The sequence below is a fragment of the Sprattus sprattus genome (assembly GCF_963457725.1).
Source record: "Sprattus sprattus genome assembly, chromosome: 10".
Lineage (NCBI taxonomy): Eukaryota > Metazoa > Chordata > Actinopteri > Clupeiformes > Clupeidae > Sprattus > Sprattus sprattus.
In genome coordinates, this window is record NC_137908.1 from 15483108 (window position 1) to 15502390 (window position 19283).

General features: G+C 40.3%; 1 protein-coding gene across 4 annotated transcripts; it reads right to left on the minus strand.

Annotated features, from left to right (window-relative positions):
- Positions 1 to 6828: 6828 nt before the first annotated feature.
- nucks1a (nuclear casein kinase and cyclin-dependent kinase substrate 1a) lies at positions 6829 to 18452 on the minus strand. 4 transcript variants are annotated; one of them, XM_080845944.1, is made up of 9 exons: positions 18358 to 18452; positions 18142 to 18170; positions 15273 to 15322; positions 12622 to 12706; positions 11631 to 11677; positions 10902 to 11084; positions 9361 to 9513; positions 8999 to 9151; positions 6829 to 8671 (listed from the first exon to the last, which is right to left on the minus strand). In XM_080845944.1, exons 2-9 carry the CDS (start codon positions 18156 to 18158, stop codon positions 8418 to 8420), a joined length of 942 nt encoding a protein of 313 aa, XP_080702070.1. In that variant the 5' UTR covers positions 18159 to 18170; positions 18358 to 18452; the 3' UTR covers positions 6829 to 8417. The 4 variants fall into 4 exon arrangements, with proteins under 4 accessions (XP_080702070.1, XP_080702072.1, XP_080702069.1 ...); XM_080845946.1 differs by having other exon boundaries at positions 10902 to 11054; positions 12622 to 12709; XM_080845943.1 differs by having other exon boundaries at positions 12622 to 12709.
- Positions 18453 to 19283: the final 831 nt, after the last annotated feature.

Below are 19283 nucleotides of genomic sequence, written 5' to 3' on the forward strand. Positions count from 1 at the left end.
GTGAGGGCCAGTTAGCAGTGAAGGCTGTCAGTGTCTCTCGGCAGATGCAACTTGTTACAGTTGTGGTTGCTTTTTCTTTTTCGGCAAGCAAGAACTGAAGGACAGCTAATGTTTTCGGTCTTTGTAGGTTGTTTAATGCATTGAGTCGATAAATAGACTTCCATGAAAATATTTGTAAAGACTTTAATACAGGTCTTGTGTAAGGCTGTTCTGTTAATTAGAGGATATATTTCTAAAGCGTGTTTTTTCTCTTTCTCAGATGTTTTTGTCTGGCACAGTCCATTAACGTGCACTCAAGTGAAGTAACCAAACAAACTTTGAGTTTGCCCATCGTTGTTTTGATTAGATTGCAAAATAAAGATCAGTTATTGTGTTTTTAGTTATGTCTTTTTGCAATCAGTAGAAATGTCCTTTTTAAAATAATTAGCAAAATAACAATAATGGCTGTGGAAAATGTTTGATTAAGATATTGCTTTGGCTATTTTGGTTTCTCCATTAAAAAGAAGACATGACTATGCAGCATGCATGTGTGTACGTACATTTGTTAATCTAGTCCATGGGCCAGACCACATATTGGTACCATCTGGGTGGGCAAAACTTTACCTATACTAAGTTGTTTGTAGGACTGATATAAGTCTATTAATATATGATAACCCTTGCACAAAAGCAGCTTTTCATATTTTTGGGCTAAATTACCATTTTCACAGCGCTTAGATATCGGGCCATGAAGAATTTTCAACATGGCGGCCATAGCAGACATTTTTCAAGATGGCTGCTGGTGCAAGAGTTTTCAGATCAATTCTCTTATTTGTATTAGATATAATATGATGTTGATGATCTTGTTAGTTAAATGTAGTCATCATACATAGTTTTTGGAAGTGCATACATACTTATTTAGCTTCAAGTTTCCTTAGAAGTTCATATCACACCTGATGGCTTGTAGGTCTTTACAATCGAGCCAGAAAGGCCAGCCATGACATACATGATGACTGCCAGAGACAGGTAGCAACGGCCTCTGCAATTGTGTTTGCTGAGCTGGTCCTTAACATCGAAGAGACCAGGCAATATGAGGAAACAGCACCAGTCTTAAAGTTAGCTGAACTTCACAAATGGAACAGCTAGGAGTGGAAATTGCTAACAGAAATCACTCTACCCGGCTGAAGGAAAGGCTTCTTGCTGAGTTCCCTGATATGCGAGCTCATACAAAGGGAGGATAAATTCTGATGGCCTATAAAGAAGATGTTGGAATTGCTCTTGCCAAAGCCTGTGAACAGGACAACACCAAAGATGTTATGCTCATTGCACGTGCTGCACAAACAGTGTCAAGCACAGACGGGGACCAGACACAGGATTTGTCAGACACAGCACTGCACAGGAGATACCAGTTACTTTATTGTGTTCATTGACCATATTCCGAGTTTGACCACAGCTAGGGACCTTTTCCATGGCACTGCAATTTCTCTACTCCAGCATCCCTCCTATGTTGCGGAAGTGGCTGACTGAAGACATCTTGTAGTCTGTCAGAGGGAGAACATTCCAAGACCATTGACCGCTTGCCAGAGTATAACACAGAGGTTCCGCATGTAGCCAGCAATCTCAAGGTGTTGCAGGTCCCAGAGACAAGCGTTAAATCACGACAATCATGACCATTGGCTCCCACAGCCGCCATATTTAAAATTCATGATGGCTCGATATCTAATTTCTTTTGGACTGTCTTTGGCCAAATAACACGCTTTTATCACAAAGTGCACAATTCTTGTGAACTATCAAGCTAAGCCGCCCCACTATAATATCATCTTACTTCTTCCATCTTTACTTTCAGCTTTTAACAGAAGAAAAAACATTGGAATTGGTGAGATATGTAATGAAAATGTACGTTGCTTGTAATAATTTATTTAAGAATAATTTCAGGCATTTGAGCTGATGAAATCAGATATAAGCATGATTTTTTGAAAGCTTTGTGAAGTTGTTGATCAAGACATTGATTGAACATTTATGTTGAAGTTTTTGATGTCCTGAAGGAATGATGGAAGAAACCAGCAGCGTGCCTATAAAGCGGGCACGGACGATGTGCATCATCCATTGCTCCAGTGAGGATTCCAGTGATGACTCCAACCTAGTGTCACCACAGAATCTAGAATCGTGGCAGCACAAATCCGGCACCATGCCCCAATTTTGGACCTTGCCAAAGGCCTGAGTGAGGGAGAGATCCCCCCAGTTCAATACCATTGGAAATGCGGTAGCATTTTCACCATGAAGAAGCTCCCAGACTCAATCACCAAAAAAGCTGCCTCTGTTGAGCCTGCGGAACATCTTGCAAAAAGATCATCCAGAGATGCACCGAGAACTTCAAGGGTACTTGAAGAACATTGAATATTCTGTCAGAAAAAAAGTAAATACCAGAGGAGTCAACACCAGGGAACCACTCATACGATATTCAGAGTTGGCGCTGAGGATCGTATCAGAAAAGCTGCAACCAGCAAACTTGACCAGAGGATACTTGCTATCACGAGTAGAGAACTTGTTGCTGTTACATTACAATAGGTGCTACTGCGTGTAGCGTGGAGAGTCTGTTGCAAGTTCTGATGGAATGTAACAAGGAAAAAAATGCAGAAACACAGTATGAGGCAGCAGAGAAACATGCCCATGAGGAACTGCTTGCGTATATCAGGAATTATCTCTTTTCCAATCCAGAGATAATACCTGTGACAGATCTGACGTCAAGACACAGTACTACACAGGAGATACCAGTTCCTTTATATGTAGGGCTGATGCTGCAAGCCCACAAACAAAAAAGGGAACTGACTTCTACTGTCAACTCAGATGGGGAACAACATCTGCAAGCATCATCAAAAGTGGTATGCCCTCCACAGTTGCACAGTCAGGTGTTTATTGACCATACTGTGGATAGACGTGTGGAGAGTCTGTTGCAAGTTCTGATGAAATGGAACAAGGAAAAAATGCAGAAACACAGTATGAGGCAGCAGAGAAACATGCCCATGAGAAACTGCTTGCATATATCAGGAATTATCTTTTTTCCAATCCAGAGATAATACCCGTGAAAAATCTGACGTCAAGACTAGTGTCCTCAATGGACTATCTTGGATTCAGCCAGGTCAAAAACTCGACCAAGAAACATCTTCGTTGCAAGTTGGAGACTGAGCTGGCAGGGTCCATCCACATCTTAGGCTATCTGACTACAAGGGAAGGTTACTTCTGTACTCCCTAACTATGAGTGAGCTTGCCAAAGCCACATACTCCTTGAAAATGGAGCTGCAACATGCCATGCCGTCAGTGCCTTAGCAGGCCGTTGGAAGATAGGTGCCATGAATCTACTGACAAATCTGACAAGGCCTAACAAGAGGCCTTCAGTGAGCTTGGACGTTCTTGGGATGTGTCTGATGAGCTTTTTAAGAAGCTGCAATAGATCACATGCCATATGTATGTGCATTCTACCCGCAAAACAGATGTGAACACCCTTTGTCACCAACTCTTCTGTGCTAGACGTCCAGTCAACTCCCACCGTGTGAGGATTGCCTCTTCATGCATGCCATGTGTGCCAATTATCAGGCTGCAATCTTGAGGCGGTCTCTGAAGACCCAACCCTCCGTGCTGGATCCCAAGGAGAATGGGTGGACCACAGACAATTATGGGAAGCTGGCGATTGAGTGGATGAGTGGCTCCGGGGCACCCGATGCAGTGTTGCAGTTGCTCACCTGCAAGTGCATAAGGTCATGCAAACTGCTATAGTGCACATGTCTCACCAATGGCCTGAAGTGCGCAGATATGTTCAAACTGCAAACCTGTTCTAATCAACCCATTGAGGAAGAACCCACTGTCGAGTTAACGGACTCAGGTGATGGTGACGGTGACGGTGACGGAGTCCCAGGTTGAGGTTGTGGGCCTTATATTTCCCGATATGTACAGTGGTAGTTCTAATTTCTCTAACAGACAATGTTAAATAGCACTACTAATCAAGCCATCAGTATTATTGTTGCATAGAACATGCCAATTGTTGTAAGTGAGCATAGTTTACAAGTGTAGCATCATCCAGACACTTTCAGACCACTAATTAAACAGTTGTACATGTTATGTGTGTTTTTAAGTACTGGTAATAATAAAAAAAAATAAAGAATAACTATTTTACATGCCATAATTATTGTGATTATATACAAACTGAGGGACTACTGAGGGACTACTGTTTAGTTAAATTTAACCTATTATTGTATTTGAAGAAAGAACCACTAAAAATTATTATTTGAAACTGCAAATTTCGCAAAAGTAGGCTTTATATCCTTTGATAGTGTGAACTGTTCCAGTACATAGGAGGCCATTCAAATAATGTATTGGTGGTATAAATTCAATGGAGACGAGATAATAGTATATGATGACTGGAGAATTCATCTTTCCGCATTTGCCTGGTAGGGGTCTCTCTGTTCAAGAGGTGAAAACCACTAATAAGCTGCCCCTCTGGAAGAGTTATCACATCAAAACATAATCTAGGGATTTATAATAATTAAAAAATAGCAACTAGAATTTGCCCACCCAGATGGTACCGATATGTTACATTTGAGGTTTGGGCCCATGGACTAATCCTTAGATTAGCATTCACGACTACATTATCAATTTCTAAGGCCTACAAGTACATTTTGATGGCACCAAATGAAGGCTGTAAAATCCTCAGATCATTCCGTGAATGCTGGAACCAACAACAGGATTACAAACCAGTTAAATCAGTACAAAATTAGGTTGACTTTATTGGAGGCAGGATAACCATTAATCATCAACATTGAAGTTGTCATTTGACCCTAAAGCCCACAGTATTGCCTTATGACTCCCATCCTCATAAACATGCACAAAAAAAAAACACCTCTCCAAATGCTGTCAGCTCCCTTAACAGGAGAATGTCAGCTTCTTCACACATACATCATGAGGACAGTTGAAGATTGAAGAGGAAACGCCACAAACACTAACAAAAGAAGCCATTCTTTTTTTGTTTTGTTTTGTTTTTATATAGAAAGACTGGAAAAAGGTGAATTGCTCACTCTGTCCTTTGAGGCAGCCCCCCCCCCCCCACACACACACACACACCTAAAGCACAGCCTCACCTGCATGGGAAGGACCCGAACAACTACCAAAATCAGGGTACAACTACAGGGTGCAGCAATATGGCTTTGTGGCACTGACGAGTACATTCACTTCAAAAAGGGTTAGGACAAAAACTTAATACAACCAGAACCCTAAGTCACTGAATAGCCATTAAAACTATAGCCAACGGCTTTCACAGGAAGGCCCATCAGGCACACGAGCAAGGGTCTCCTTGTATATGACCACCTCAGGCCTGCTTCAGATATATTCTATTTGAAGCATAATCTTCCATTCATAACCATTTTTGACATTGAGACATTTTGAAAGGTAGAACTGGTGTACTGTCCCAGTCTTATGGGGCCAGATATATATATACTACAATATATCTGGGAGAATTTGGTTGTAAAGTGGGTGAAAATAATCCAAACCCATATTTTCTTAGGAAAGAGCTTAGACAACCAGAACAGTGCAATTCTGAATGTAAAGTTGAGGGGTAGGTTTAAGGAGAAATCTTTTTGTAGAAGATTTTGCTGTAATTCACAATAATAAAATCAAGATGTTCCTAGACATGTCCTTTTGTCATGAAGTGGCCTCATGAGACCAACACTCAGCAATCTGCAAAAAATGAGTTTTACAATTTGTCAGATGATTTTAATAGAAACATCTAAAATTACACATTCACAGAAATCAAAGGGAAAGAGAAATGCTCTTGCCTTCTACCACTTGCCAAACTCAAATGCCACCATATTCCAGCTCAGACCACACACAGCAGAACGCAAGCTGATTGTTTCAATATTTCATTTAACTTCACAAGAAACTTTGGCCTTAATTAACAGGCTGGGAATGTTGCCTCAGAACCTGGACTGATGCCAGTCCTAAAAAGTACGGATAGTAACAAAACAAAACATCTAAATATGACCATTTAGATTCCGCTTGTTTGTAGGCTCTTGTGCAAACACTATTGGATGGATCCAGTCTATTGTTCAGTTGGTTATTTGCATGGATGAACACTGGACAAAATATAATAGCATTAACATCTTAGGTATTCTCAAAAGTAAAGCATGCCAGCATATCACATTTACAAAGCCCTGTTCTGTACCCAAACCACAGTGTTTTTTCTCTGGGATGGGTGAAAACGTTTAGGTGGCAACCACACATGGGGCTTTCAGATGAGATGGCACTTAACTGCCACGGTGAGGAAATGTCATTTAAATATCTACATTCATGGTTCAATGCCACATCAATGCCAGCATTCACAGTTGTCCTCGAGGACAGCCTTCAAGCTGAGCTGCTGGTCTGATGCAAGTAACGCAACAGATGAGGAACATAAGTAAACATTTCATTCATCCTTCCTCATAATGACAGGATCACAGTAAAACTAAATATTAGAAAAGGTAGCCTTCTAATGTTTTGAAAATAAATTCTGGGCAAAGAAACACACATCGCAAACGAGTATTCACAGAAAGGGCATGGAATGTTTGTGAGTGAGTGCTTTAAGCCGAGGAGATGGTTGCTGAAGTTATGTTTGTACACACAGCAAAATACATAACGGTCAAAAATGGACAGAGAGAAAAGGAGGTCAAAGGAAGTAGCGCAAGAGTGTATTGACAGAAAAAAGGTGTCCACAAGGCTTCAGTAAAAGAGATAGATATAGGGTATGCTTTCTCTTTAAAATCAAGATACATTTTTATTTCTTTTCTTAAAAAACAAACATTACAAAAATTCAGAAGAGGAATTATAAAAACAAACAAAACACATTCCAAACAAAGAAAACGATTTTTTGGACTTTTTTGTATTTTCCCAAACCAACAAAAGCTAAATGTAGGTACTAAAATGCTGAGGACTTGCCTGGCCTGGCCCAGTGAATCGAACAACATGAGAAAAGGCTCTTCTTTTTTTCTTGCCAAGAATGGAATACATGCATAACCAAGAACCGTTACTAGAGCGGGAACTCTTTCAAGCACAACAGAGCTGGACCCTTTTGAAGACACCGACAGCGGATTTCCTGAAGTCAGCACTCCAACCAAGGCAGGCGATTGAGATCTCGCAACCACCGCCGATTAATGAGCAGTACAAAGGGTATAGGACTAACCAATCAGAACCGATCCTGCTAGCTGGGTCACAGTTATTGGGACTCATTGCTCATGCTATTCTAATAGAGCTCAGATCTCATCCTGAAGGAAGGGCCTCAACCACTAGTCATTTCATAGTCAGACTAACTACACCCTCCCTCTCAACCCAGTTCATATTCCTTTGGAGCTCTGTGACCTCGGGATGGTCAGAGGTCAAGACCTAAAACCATCATGTCCGAACATGAGCCAGAGCTTTTATTTGGACAGTCTTAAGAATTGGGAAATGTGTTTCTGTATAAAAACATTTTTTTAAATGGTGAAATCCACAGAAGCAATGCGATTGAGACAGAATCTGTAGGTCTGGGAAAACATGCACACACTTCCACCTCAGAGTTTCTCTGGAGAAACAATGTTGGGGACCTATGTAAGTGGGTCCAAGAGCTGTTAGTTCAGAGCAAGGGGAAAGAGAGAGAGAGAGTGTGTGTGTGTGTGTGTGTGTAAGTCATGCATGGTTTCCCAGAGATACAGATTCAATACTAAATCTCCAGTGAGGACTACCCTCAATCCACACTCTCCTCAAATAACCTACCCATAACCCATCCTGTTACAATGAACCTATGTCTTTAGAACCATCAGGTAGGCAGCTACACAAATGAGAGGACAAGGAAATTGAATTGTGCCTATGACCAATGACATTTGAGCTGAGAATTAGATTGAATAAAATACTAAGACAATAAAATATACTGTGGCCAGCAGAGCAGCATAACATTCCCCCTCCATATAACCCAGCTATGGTTACTTAGAGATGACAGAGAGGACGGAGATAGACTAGGAAACTGAGCTTCAGAAAAATCTTACAGCTTTCGGTTTTTTGAACATAAAACAAAAAGCATTAAACTAAAACAAAAGCAAACAAAAACAAAATCCGTTGTGCAATAGAGGACAAATTAGCTTCAGCTACAGGGGTCAGCCCCATGAATTTCTATTGATAAATAAAACGGCAAAAGATCACCATTCATGCAGTCACATACACACATACTGCAAACGTGAAAATAAAAAGCTTAAAAAAGCAAAAACACAATAAAAAAAAAAAATAAAGTGAAGAAATATCAGAACCAGAGCTGGGCAGAACCCACTGAGCCAGGCAACCACACAAACCTTCAGGAAGAAAAAAAAGAGAGAAAAAGACAGAGAGAATGAAAAGCAAGATGGAGAAAATGAAAAAGGTGAAGGGGGGGCTTGCGAGTGGCTGCCTGCCTAGTCATCCCCGGACGCTCCATCTTCATCTGAGCCATTCTCCTCTTCGTCATCATCGTCTTCGTCGTCGTCAGCGGTGCTCGGCTTCTTCTGCTTCTTGGAGGCGGGAGGGGTAGCCTTCTTCTCCTCCTGCTCGTCATCCTCCTGTGGGCTCTCGATGTCATCCTCATCCTCATCCTTGGGAGAGGATTTCTCCTGGGATTTGGCTGCACTGGGTCGGCCCTTGCCTTTGGCCTTCATGGGGCTAGGGGTTACTACGGGGTAACAGATAACACATTTACAGGATGGTCCATCTCTAACTCTTTCCAAAACCTCCAAGATGTATTTAAATGATATGAACATAGTGTGAATGGTTTCTTTATAAAGATCTTTCCATAGATCCGAAAATCAATCCACAATTGTGGCAAAACTTCTCTGAACTAATTTCCTAAAACAAACTGGAAATGGGATTGACAGATTTTGTCTTTTAGTCCTCGAGTTCCCTTTTTGCAGCATATTGCCGTCTATTCGGAGAAGTCAATTTGGGATTACGGATGGCTGGTGACCTTAACACTGTGCGTGAGTCATGCCTGTACTCATACCTGTGGCCTTTAGCCTAGGTTTGGGGGATTTCTTCTCCTTCCTCTCAGGCTTGCTCCTCTTGGTTATCACCTTCTTCCCCTTCTTCTTAGAACGTCCGTAGTCGCTGTCATCATCATCGTCCATCATGAAGTCTTCATCACTGCCTGACTCTTCTAAAAGAGAAAATGGTGTTGGATTTATGGATCACAAAACAAGGCTTTTCTATAGGTTTTCATGACTTCAGGAAGCTTAACGGTGGACTCAGCCCCCTAAAAGGAACATTCATACTACGTGGGGTTGAAGTTCACAGTCTGAGAAAAATCGAAAAGAGACCATTTTGGCAAGTGTGTGTTCTTGGGAGAATTCCAAGAAGTGCACTTACTCTCTATATAGGGCTGTTCCTCTTCGTCACGCTCCTCATCCTCACTGCCGCCAGGAGCCAGGATCATCTCTCTCTGTTTCGACACGGCTTTAGTCGCCGCCTGCCTCACCGTACGTACCTTTCGGCTGACCGCCCGGTCATCATCGCTGTCATCTGAAAATAAGCACACCAGGGATCAGCGAAAATTCCTAGCTGCAACTACAGTTTAATGTCCAAGTCATAGCCATGTTTACTGCTGTACATCTAAGAGGGCCATAACAACTTCCAGAGGTTACACTCTGGATATCAATGTGTCACTTACAGGAATGTGTTCGCACATTTATGGTAAATGCACAGGAATAACCTTTTGTGTCATTATTGTATGTGTGTCATTGACTGTTATTGGGCTTCACGCAGCAACTTCCACTGTTCATTTTCTGTAAAAAGGGACCCATAATGCATTTCCAGTTTCCCCCTTTCCTTCTGTGTGTTATATAGCTTTTTACCTCCAGCAAGGAGGTTATGCGATCGGGTCCGTTCATTTATTTGTCCGTTTGTCTGTCTGTGGACAAGATTTCTCAGAAACTACTGGGCGGATCTTTCTGAAATTTTCACAAGAGGTGGATCTTGGGACATCCCCATTAAAATTTCAGGATGATCCGGATTCTGGATCCGGATTTGTGTACCTCCTTGCTGGAGGTCAGAAATCTCGGATTGCTCTTGTTCTTTATGTAAAAGGTCTGCAAACTAACAAAGGCAAAGGTACACGCCAAAGGGAGAAACTATTGAAATTTAAAATGTATGTTTCCCTGCACTGGACAAACGATTTGTGGACTGTGAAAACTGAATATTTTTGTCTTATTCTGGCAAGAGTGCTCTCGACCACAGCAAAAATAAGAACACATTGGTAAATCTAAGAAATCAATGGGTACTAACAAAATAAGAAGAAATTGTGGATATGGGCAAAAATAAGAGGTAATGTGTTTGTATATTGCTCCCTGAGGCCTACAGTTTGTAGTTCTGCCACAAAAGCCCTGAGAGTATTGGGCAGAAACACAACAATTACACTGCACAATTAGAGGCCACCTATATACATGCAACAGAAATAGTAATTGGTTATTTTGCATCTGAGTAAACAGGCTGCTTTCATTCAGAGTTTGTGGCTACTAGCCATAATATGAAATGAGTACCAATACCATAGTTTATGTAAATTATCAAATGACTGGCTTCCAAGCCTACATTACTTTGCACTACAAACCTGATTTCCCAAGTACCATATATATGTTCCACAATATTCCAAGCAGACCCAGTGTTATTAATGATGGTGAGATGGTAGTGGTCATTCGAAAGTTTCATTTCAGTCTGACCATCTTAGAATGAACAATATCAGCAATGTAGCTCATGGAATGTTGTAACTCCATTTCTTTTTCACTTATGCCGTTTTACTACATGTTTATGTTGTTTTGTTGCCTGTACAGCTTGATGAGATGAATTGAAAATGAAGTGCAAAGAGTCATATCAAACGTTATCGAAGGCAAGTCTACTGCTTTAAGATTTCATACCTCCACCTCGTTTCCTCTTCACCGACCGTTTGCTGGGTTTCTCCACTTTTCCTCTCTTTGGCGCCGGTTTGGCTTTTTTCGTCTCATAATCACTGCCGCCCTCTTCATCATCCTCTTCTCCAAAGTTGTTATCTTCATCGCTGCCAAAGTCATCTACGACAGACGTTTTTGAGATTTTTGTATCTAATTAATTGGATGCAAATCACAAGGAAGAATCTCATCACGAGACTGAGAGCAGATCAGGTCAAACCCCAGTGGTCCTAGTGTGCATTCATTCTGACCTGTTACAACAGGTCAATATGAAAACCACACTGTACTTAAAATCTCAATTCCTACACAATGCTAAAAAAACACACTTATTAGAAAATGTTATGCAGGTTCAAACCTTATTTAACTAGTCGGCCATTTAATGGTTAACGACAACAATACTAGACTGAAGATCTGTTAAAGTTTTCATTGTTAGGGCATGTAGACAGGAACTCTGCATGTACATTGCTTTGCTCAGCAGAGTGCATTGTGCTCAGAGGCAGTCTGTGTCTGTGGCAGGCAGTGTTACCTACAAGGATTTGCTGCACTCTGCTGAGCAATGCATGGAACTTACCAGACCAACCAATAGTGCACTCAAAATGCTGTACACAACTTGGAGGACAATGGAGCATGGAGCAAATATACATACTAATTTGGCCATTCAGCAAATATACATACTAATCTGGCCCAAGAATGGCTCACCTGGAGAGTCACTTTTTGATTTGGAGCGTTTATCATCCGAGTCCTCACTGTAAAAAAAAACAATAAATAGAAAAAAATAAAGAAATGCAGACCAACTTAGTTAACCAGAAAAAAAAAAACGTTGTAACTGTTTATGTGCTGGGATTTCCTGACTGTTCTTGTGGGGAATATATGGGTGAGTTACAATTAACTGACAGTGATGTAGATTTTAATGAACATCAGGGAAATAAAAAAATACAGTCCACAATTCTGTCAAAAGCTCTCCACAGTCAATCAAATTACATCTTCCCTTCATTTACAGAGGGCATGTACACAAACACAGGAGTTTTTGAGTGCACACACTGAATGGACAGATAAAGGACTGTGAGGAGCAATTTGATGAATTCCACAAAAACGTGTATTGGATTCGAAACACAGACTGTGCCTTTAATACACATTTCATTTTAGTTCATTTCTGTTTCACAGTTTTGCTCAAATCTAAGCTAAACGTAGCTTGAGAAATTACAGTCTTGATTGATTCAGTAAGCAAAATGTAAGCAAATCAATTAAGCACAGACCATACATAACCTCTATTCAGGGAATGTTAGCATGGCACAGGAGTTTTTCTTCACTCCATAGCTCTACTGACCCTATAAATCTCTAAATTATAATTTATAACATCCATACTTTATACAGCAGTTCTTCAGACCATAACTGCAGGAATAATCCCATATTTGTTTGTTTTCTGACTCTTTGTGCTAGCTTGCATGTCAACCCACACTAAGAAGGTGTTTCAGTTCTTGGGAGGAAACAAGACTGAAATGTCTTCTCTTTGCAATCAAAACTGCATTAGTTTGCTTAAAAGAAACGTCTGTCTGTCTGACACAAAGCTAATACTCAACCATGTATACAGGAAGGAGAGAGTACATTACAGTGTCCAGTGAGTGACTGGTTCTAGATAGTTGAAGCACAGAAAGGGTGAGTCATCCATGCCAAATAGATAATGTCATACCTGTCATCCTGGGAGTTCTTGGATGCCTTTTGTTTCACCTCCCGAACCTTTCTGGCGGGCTTTCCAGCACCTCTCCCGTACTCCTCTTCTGGGTGAAACGATACACATCATTAATTCTCAATTGCCAAACAAAACACCAGGATAGTTTCCTTTAAAGTGGCATTATGCAGTAATTGTACTTCAGGGTTAGGGTTAGGATAAGCAGTTTTACCTTAAAATAACAGCCTTAAAAAAATTGAGACGCTACAATGACTTTTAATATGGAGAATCGCTTCCCTGCCATTGCCTTTCCACGTTCCATAGGCATATTACTGCGTTGTGTAGGTTTGCCTGAAGCCGTCCGGTTTCTACTGTCTGCCGAACTAGTAAGTAGCTTATTTGCCATCTTTCTTTGTCTTGTGTTGCACTTGCTTGATGTTTGACTGTTAGGACAATTGTTGACTAACTAGTTTGTCATAGTGTCAAAGTAAGCACATTTCAAGAGGTTCCGCTAGTTTTTAGCAGCTAGCATCTCGTTAGCGATGAGCAATTCTTCTGTTATGCTACTTTAAAATACTTCCACCCAGTAATTTCAAAGGATCAATGAACTATTCTTTATGAATGAAAGGCAATGGTGGGATCTCCCTACACTCATGAGAATTAGAGTACCTTTGTTGACACCATTATGCCAGCAGTATCCAGGTTCTACTTTTTGACAATGTATGTGATTGTGTGTATGTGCTTAGTGGTATTGGACTCCAGGTCTTGGCAAAATATAAAATGTTACCAATTAGACAGACTCTTAAATGCAACGGACAGACTCAATGTATTTTGAGATCAACATTAATGCAAATCACGAAAAGACAGCCGTTAACATGTTGGCAAGCTTATATCAGTGCCAAACAGGCTGTTGGTGGTGTCTGCATGCGCTTGAGGTAGTTAGCTTTCTGTTGCTTTAATATAGCTAGGACAATAATGACATAAAATTGCTTTCCTAGCTCTTATCTTTGTGTAAACATAACTAAGGCTTACTTACATAAGCAACATATGCAGCCTAAACAAGTTCAACAAACATTTTGGAAATGGTCAGAATACAGAACTATCCTGAAGCTAAAACAATGCTGCTGTGACGTATTTTACTGTTATATTGCTATGCTACAAATGTACTGTTCTTTTACCAATCTTTTTCTGCCACATTTCTCAAGCAGTGTTAAACTGCTGTATCCACGTTGAGCTGTCCCATGTACCTCACTAGGTTCAAATACAAGATGTTTGCACTCTGGCAGTTTGCATGAAACCGTCTGTCATTGTTGGACTAAGCACACTTGGCTGCAACACTGATACATCAGTGAACATACTGTATGAGCTTATGTTATTTGATCTCTTAATCTCACAATGTGCATTGCAGCTCAGTAATCTTCAGTTTGCCTGTTTTTAACCATGTCAACCCTCCATCGGTTTTATTTATTGTAGACTGGAATAGCTGCAATTGCAGTTCATTTCACTTCATGAAATAACTCAGCAATCATGGTCTGGTTAAAAAGAATCCATGAAGATTACAGGATGATAACATCATACAAGTTGTGCACAGCACTGAGATCAAGGAACACCAATTCAAAGTCTTCTCCGGAGCCCATCAAAAGATTGGAAGTAACTCAATTACTTTCCAATGAAAAATGTGCTTTCTTTTGCTAGAATACAGGCTTGTGCTATAATTGAAGGCACTAACCACTGGTATTAAGAGGATGGAAAAATGAATAAACAAATAATGGCACTAGATAGTACCCCAACGCACTACATATGTATCATGTGTAGCACTCAACAGGTATGTGGCCAGCATGCTCACCACTTACCAACTAAATGGATGAGCGGACTGGATTTGCACTTTGGAAAAAGCCTTAATGGTTACTAAAAAAAATCAAGGTTACCTCCTTACTATAAGCTCCTTGAGATTTACGATGACCAAAAACATTTTTTGGCACTCCCAAATAGATTGTAGTGTCCCGTCACTGTACTGAGGTAATCAGATCCACACAGGCCATAGCCTGAATGCACCCTACAGCAACCCACCCCTAAACACCTCCACCAGCAGTTACATCCATGAGCACACCAGGTGCTTGCTATAGTGAACTGAACAACATCACAAAATGGATTCTTCCTTTGCATCTTGTATAATTAAAGTGGCAGAAAAAATAAAAGATACAGAGTAGTATCACAATATTTCCGGCATGATATTATATCAATACAGTATACAAGTATCACTTTATTCATAAAGATTATGATTTAAATTGGATTTTGGTATACGTCTCCTCTGATAACACTGCCTCCGAGGTCCACAAGAATGCACACAAAACCGTGTTCTTCTCATACGTCACAGTGGAAATTGCCAACGAAGTTGGGGTCAAGAACACATTTACTGCGCCAAGATGGCTGCATAGACTCCCAGTATACAAAACTCAATAGCCTACTTGGCAGAAATGAATCACAATAATTGCTGTATCGTAATATTTAAAGAAACCCAATAATATCATATCGGGGCTAATATATTGAGATTGTATCATATTGTCGCCCCTGTGGCAATTCCCAACCCTATATAAAACATCCTCAAACTACATGATACAGAACATTTGCGAGTTTTTCTTGACAACTGAAGTTTGGAGGTTGAGTCTCACCTGCATCATCCGATTCATTGAACTGCGAGTAATTCACCACCTTCCGGTTCCTGTTGGGAAGAATCAAAAGTACCAGCACAGTAAGAACACTTTAAAGTTGACAGTTTGATGAGATGACATAGCAAATGAGTCATCAGATTAAATGAGCATCACACCGTAAGAACTGACCAAGCACCCATCACTATCATAATTGAAAAAAAATATCGGGTCTTTCTGAATTTGCTTCAGCCTATGGATAACCAAACTGTGCTAGAGGAGTAAATCAACAACGTGCCACATTTTGAAAACCAAGATCACCTTTATGTAAAATTAGGGGTTCCTCTTTATAAGTGGAGCCCACAAGCAGCTCCTTACCCATGGACTATTATGAATTCTATGCAAGTTACAGTAACAGAGTATTTCGGCCTCCATGCTAAATGTCCAACCAGTTACTCTGACAACCAATTTTCTTTTTCATTCAACTTTTGTGGTTTATTTCCAATGGAAAACAAATATTCTTGGATATTTGGAGCATGTATTCACAGACCCCTGCAGGTACTGACAATGATAGGACATACAAGAGAGGGTTTTTCTGCTACAGGTACCCTTCCTCTCGACAGGGACCTGCTCTTTACGATAACAACATTCATTCCACCCAGCAGCACTGTGGACAAACTAATTTAGCTAAATTAAATTTTGATTAGTAAATTCACAACAGAAAATAACAGGCATCTCTAGTGGATAGTTAATGGCCATATTGGTACAAAGACAAGCAAGGGGTGACAAAAAATAACTAGCCAATTGTACTGCATCTGCTTAGGTCTTTAGCCTATTGTCAATGGGCTACTACGGGTTTGTTGGGTCATCATCGCTGACTATTGATAAATGCATTCTGTGTAGACAATTTTTCAACGCTATACTGCAGACTATATTAAAGTCTAAAACTAGTGAGCTACCTACCTAAAAAGCATGCAAAAACCACCGACAGCCCAGTTGGCACTGATAAAAGCTTGCTAACATGCTAACTGGTGCCTTTGGGTGAAAATATTGGCAGTGACATATTGAGAAGGCTTTTTTTCGCACATTTTTTTTAATTACATTTTCGCACCAGTTCCGACCCAAACAACAAAACTAGCCTACATAGTTAATAGCCTGATGGGAACAAAATGTGTGTTTATATGTCCTTCAAATGATCGTATACAATCAAAATTATATTAAAGAGGACATACCTAGATGATTGTTGCATATATTTGCTTTAAGGGCATTAATGCTTTTATGAAAACATTTATACATTTAATTACATTATCAGAAAAGCCTCACATGATACCAAACACCTCTGGTTTCTATTGACAAAAAGATGTACATCTAGCATTTGATGTCAACCTCACTGTTTTCTGAGCTTGTCTTACAAAATAGGGTACTTGATAAGGAGAGTGTGCCTCAAGAGGTAAAGAACCTAAAATAATTTTCCCCTCAGTAAGTCAAGATATTAAAAGTATGTCTTAAAGCAAATAGGAAAGCAGTCTACAACAACAGATGCTAAACACATCACCAGTTAATTTCAGATGCCCTTACGTTCTTTGAAGTTAAAGGAAGATGTGGTCACTAATGCTCAGACATCCATGGTGCTTACATCCTAAAATGAGAGCAAAACCCTATCTGCTAAGCGTGTAGAATATCTAGAATGATCAAAGTTCAAACGACTTGAAAGACCAGTTTATTGACGGTGGAGGAACAGGCCATGGGGTTTCTCTGGTCAAAAGTTATTTGAATCTATTCAACTAAAGGGGGAGGGGCAGAGGGACAACGACGCGGATTTTTTTTTCCTCAATTAAAAAGGTTACGCTTAACATCCCACATTGCTTTTCTACTGAACTCAGAAGTCAAATATATTGAGGCCAGCGTGGAGCTACACGTTAGGTGAATACAGTCTGTAAATTGATTAACGTACACCCGTCTGAAACGCAAAACTTGTAACAGTGTGACGGTATATTCTTTCTCCTAACGAGCGTAAGCAGAAGGAATTCGCCTGACCTGAAACATTGTTGCAAGCTATAGTCACAAGGTTTCATCTGACCATACGTTAGGCACTTAACAATGTATCCTGTTTTTGTTGTAAGAGGAAAACAAATTGGAAATAAATGTAAGACTAGATACAACAGAATGATTCGATCTAAAGTCTCCAATGGTGGAGGTGTGGTGACTTGCTGCTCCGAACCGCCCCTTCTGACATCATTCCAGCAGGGCTAATTCACCACTATCAGCGTGGAAGTGAGCAGCAGCGGCTCCTTTCTTCATATGCGATTTCAACCAAACCTTACAGGTTACAGTTGACCACTGATCATATATATTATTTTGTGAGACAACAAATAGGAATGCTTACCCCGACTTAACGCACCCAACATGGCGAAGTTAGTAACATGCAAGAGTTGAGACATAACATCAACATGCCAATGACCACGTCCAGAGCAGGTTATTAGTCTTGTCCGACCTAGCACGGATGAATGGGTGGCCATGTTTTCTGTATAGTTTGCCATCAGCCTACATTCATCATAAGCTAAATAACATTTCAGTCTTACAGAAAAAAACAGCATGCGTTCTGCGCGCATATGATGCTAGAGATGGCTCACAATTCTGCACACCATCTCGCTGCACATTTGAAGCGCGCGCAAAGAAAAGATACCTGACCAGCAATCACCCTTTATCCGCAATGCAAGGTCTGGGGCTAGCAAATGCTATGTGGAGAGGAGCACTTATGTGATCCATTCTCTTTAAAACAGGCAAATACTATCTAAATGCTCGACATGTCTAGAGCATGCGTCAGTATATAGAGACCCCGTATGCATGCATGCAGTGCAATGAGAATGGAGGACATCTGAAACGCACATACCTCACTGGTCTGGCCATTTTGCTGGAATACTGTAGAGGTTACAAATGTAGAAGAGCACAGAAGAAAATCAGTAAGATAAAAAAAAACACCGTCCAGTCCTGCGACACGAGGGGTAATACGAAATATCGCAAAAATAAACACCAAATCCTAACCGTTCTTCCTAGAGAAATATTAAATTGCAATTGTATCCTACAGGAGAAATATGTTTAATTTTACCTTCTGCTACTCAAAATGGTGAATAAAACAAACTGAAACTGCAACCTATGCGCAACCTAACCCTACGCTGCTAGGCGGGTATTGAGCTGGTGAAAGACCGCCCATTACCCAGTTACTGAATACAGACGAATTGAAGACGAAAACGACTATTGGCTAGTTCGAAAGATCATTGTGATTTCTATTGGATAATTCAAATGCTCATCAAAATGCCAGGGTCTCCACTCATTTTACCCTCCTCCTCTGTGCGGCTTGGTTGAGAAGATACTATTAAGAAAACAAAAAGAGGCTCATTGAATAGGCCTGCAATCTGTTTTTGCTTAGGTTCAAAATGGGACTAAGAAATGTTTTCAATATTTTTCTACCCATTTGCGTAGTGCTGATTGGGAAGAGTCTTTGTGTCCAAAATGCCGTTGCCTTCGCAGAGTGGGAGGGGCTGATTTAAACTAGATTCCCACATGATTATGCATGTGCAATTTACATTTTCTGTTTAAAACTTAAAGGTGTTTTGTAACATATTTTCATTTCCTTTTTAAAATGCCATGTTTTTATTTGATTGTATTCATAGCTTTTATCCACTGTGTCTTGCAGTGAAGACATTGGTGAAGCTGTGGTAGTCTAATAGCTGGGGGATCAAGGGTATAGTCCCCAGTGTGCAAGACTGATTCCACTACAGTGTTGTACTTGTGGATCTGTATTGCATAATCATAATTATATGATCCCTTTTCTTTGATATCCTGGTAACAATACCATAAATGGGAAACATCGAAATGGAAAAATTAACCAAATTATTAATTGTCCTGATTAGTAAATGACACACAACTACAGTTTGTCAGAGCATAGTTTAATTAGCTGTATTAGAATACTATATCTTTAGTTTAGCATTCAAAAAGTATAATCATATTCTTTTGACACCTCATTCTATAACA

What these genes read in the sequence shown, in the direction of transcription:
- nucks1a (XM_080845943.1), bottom strand. An exon ending in GAAGAGGAAACGAGGTGGAG is followed by an intron (nt 9,514 to 10,901) that starts GTATGAAATCTT and finishes GCTTATTTTCAG; the next exon opens with ATGACAGCGATGATGACCGG. An exon ending in ACCTAGGCTAAAGGCCACAG is followed by an intron (nt 8,672 to 8,998) that starts GTATGAGTACAG and finishes GTTACCCCGTAG; the next exon opens with TAACCCCTAGCCCCATGAAG.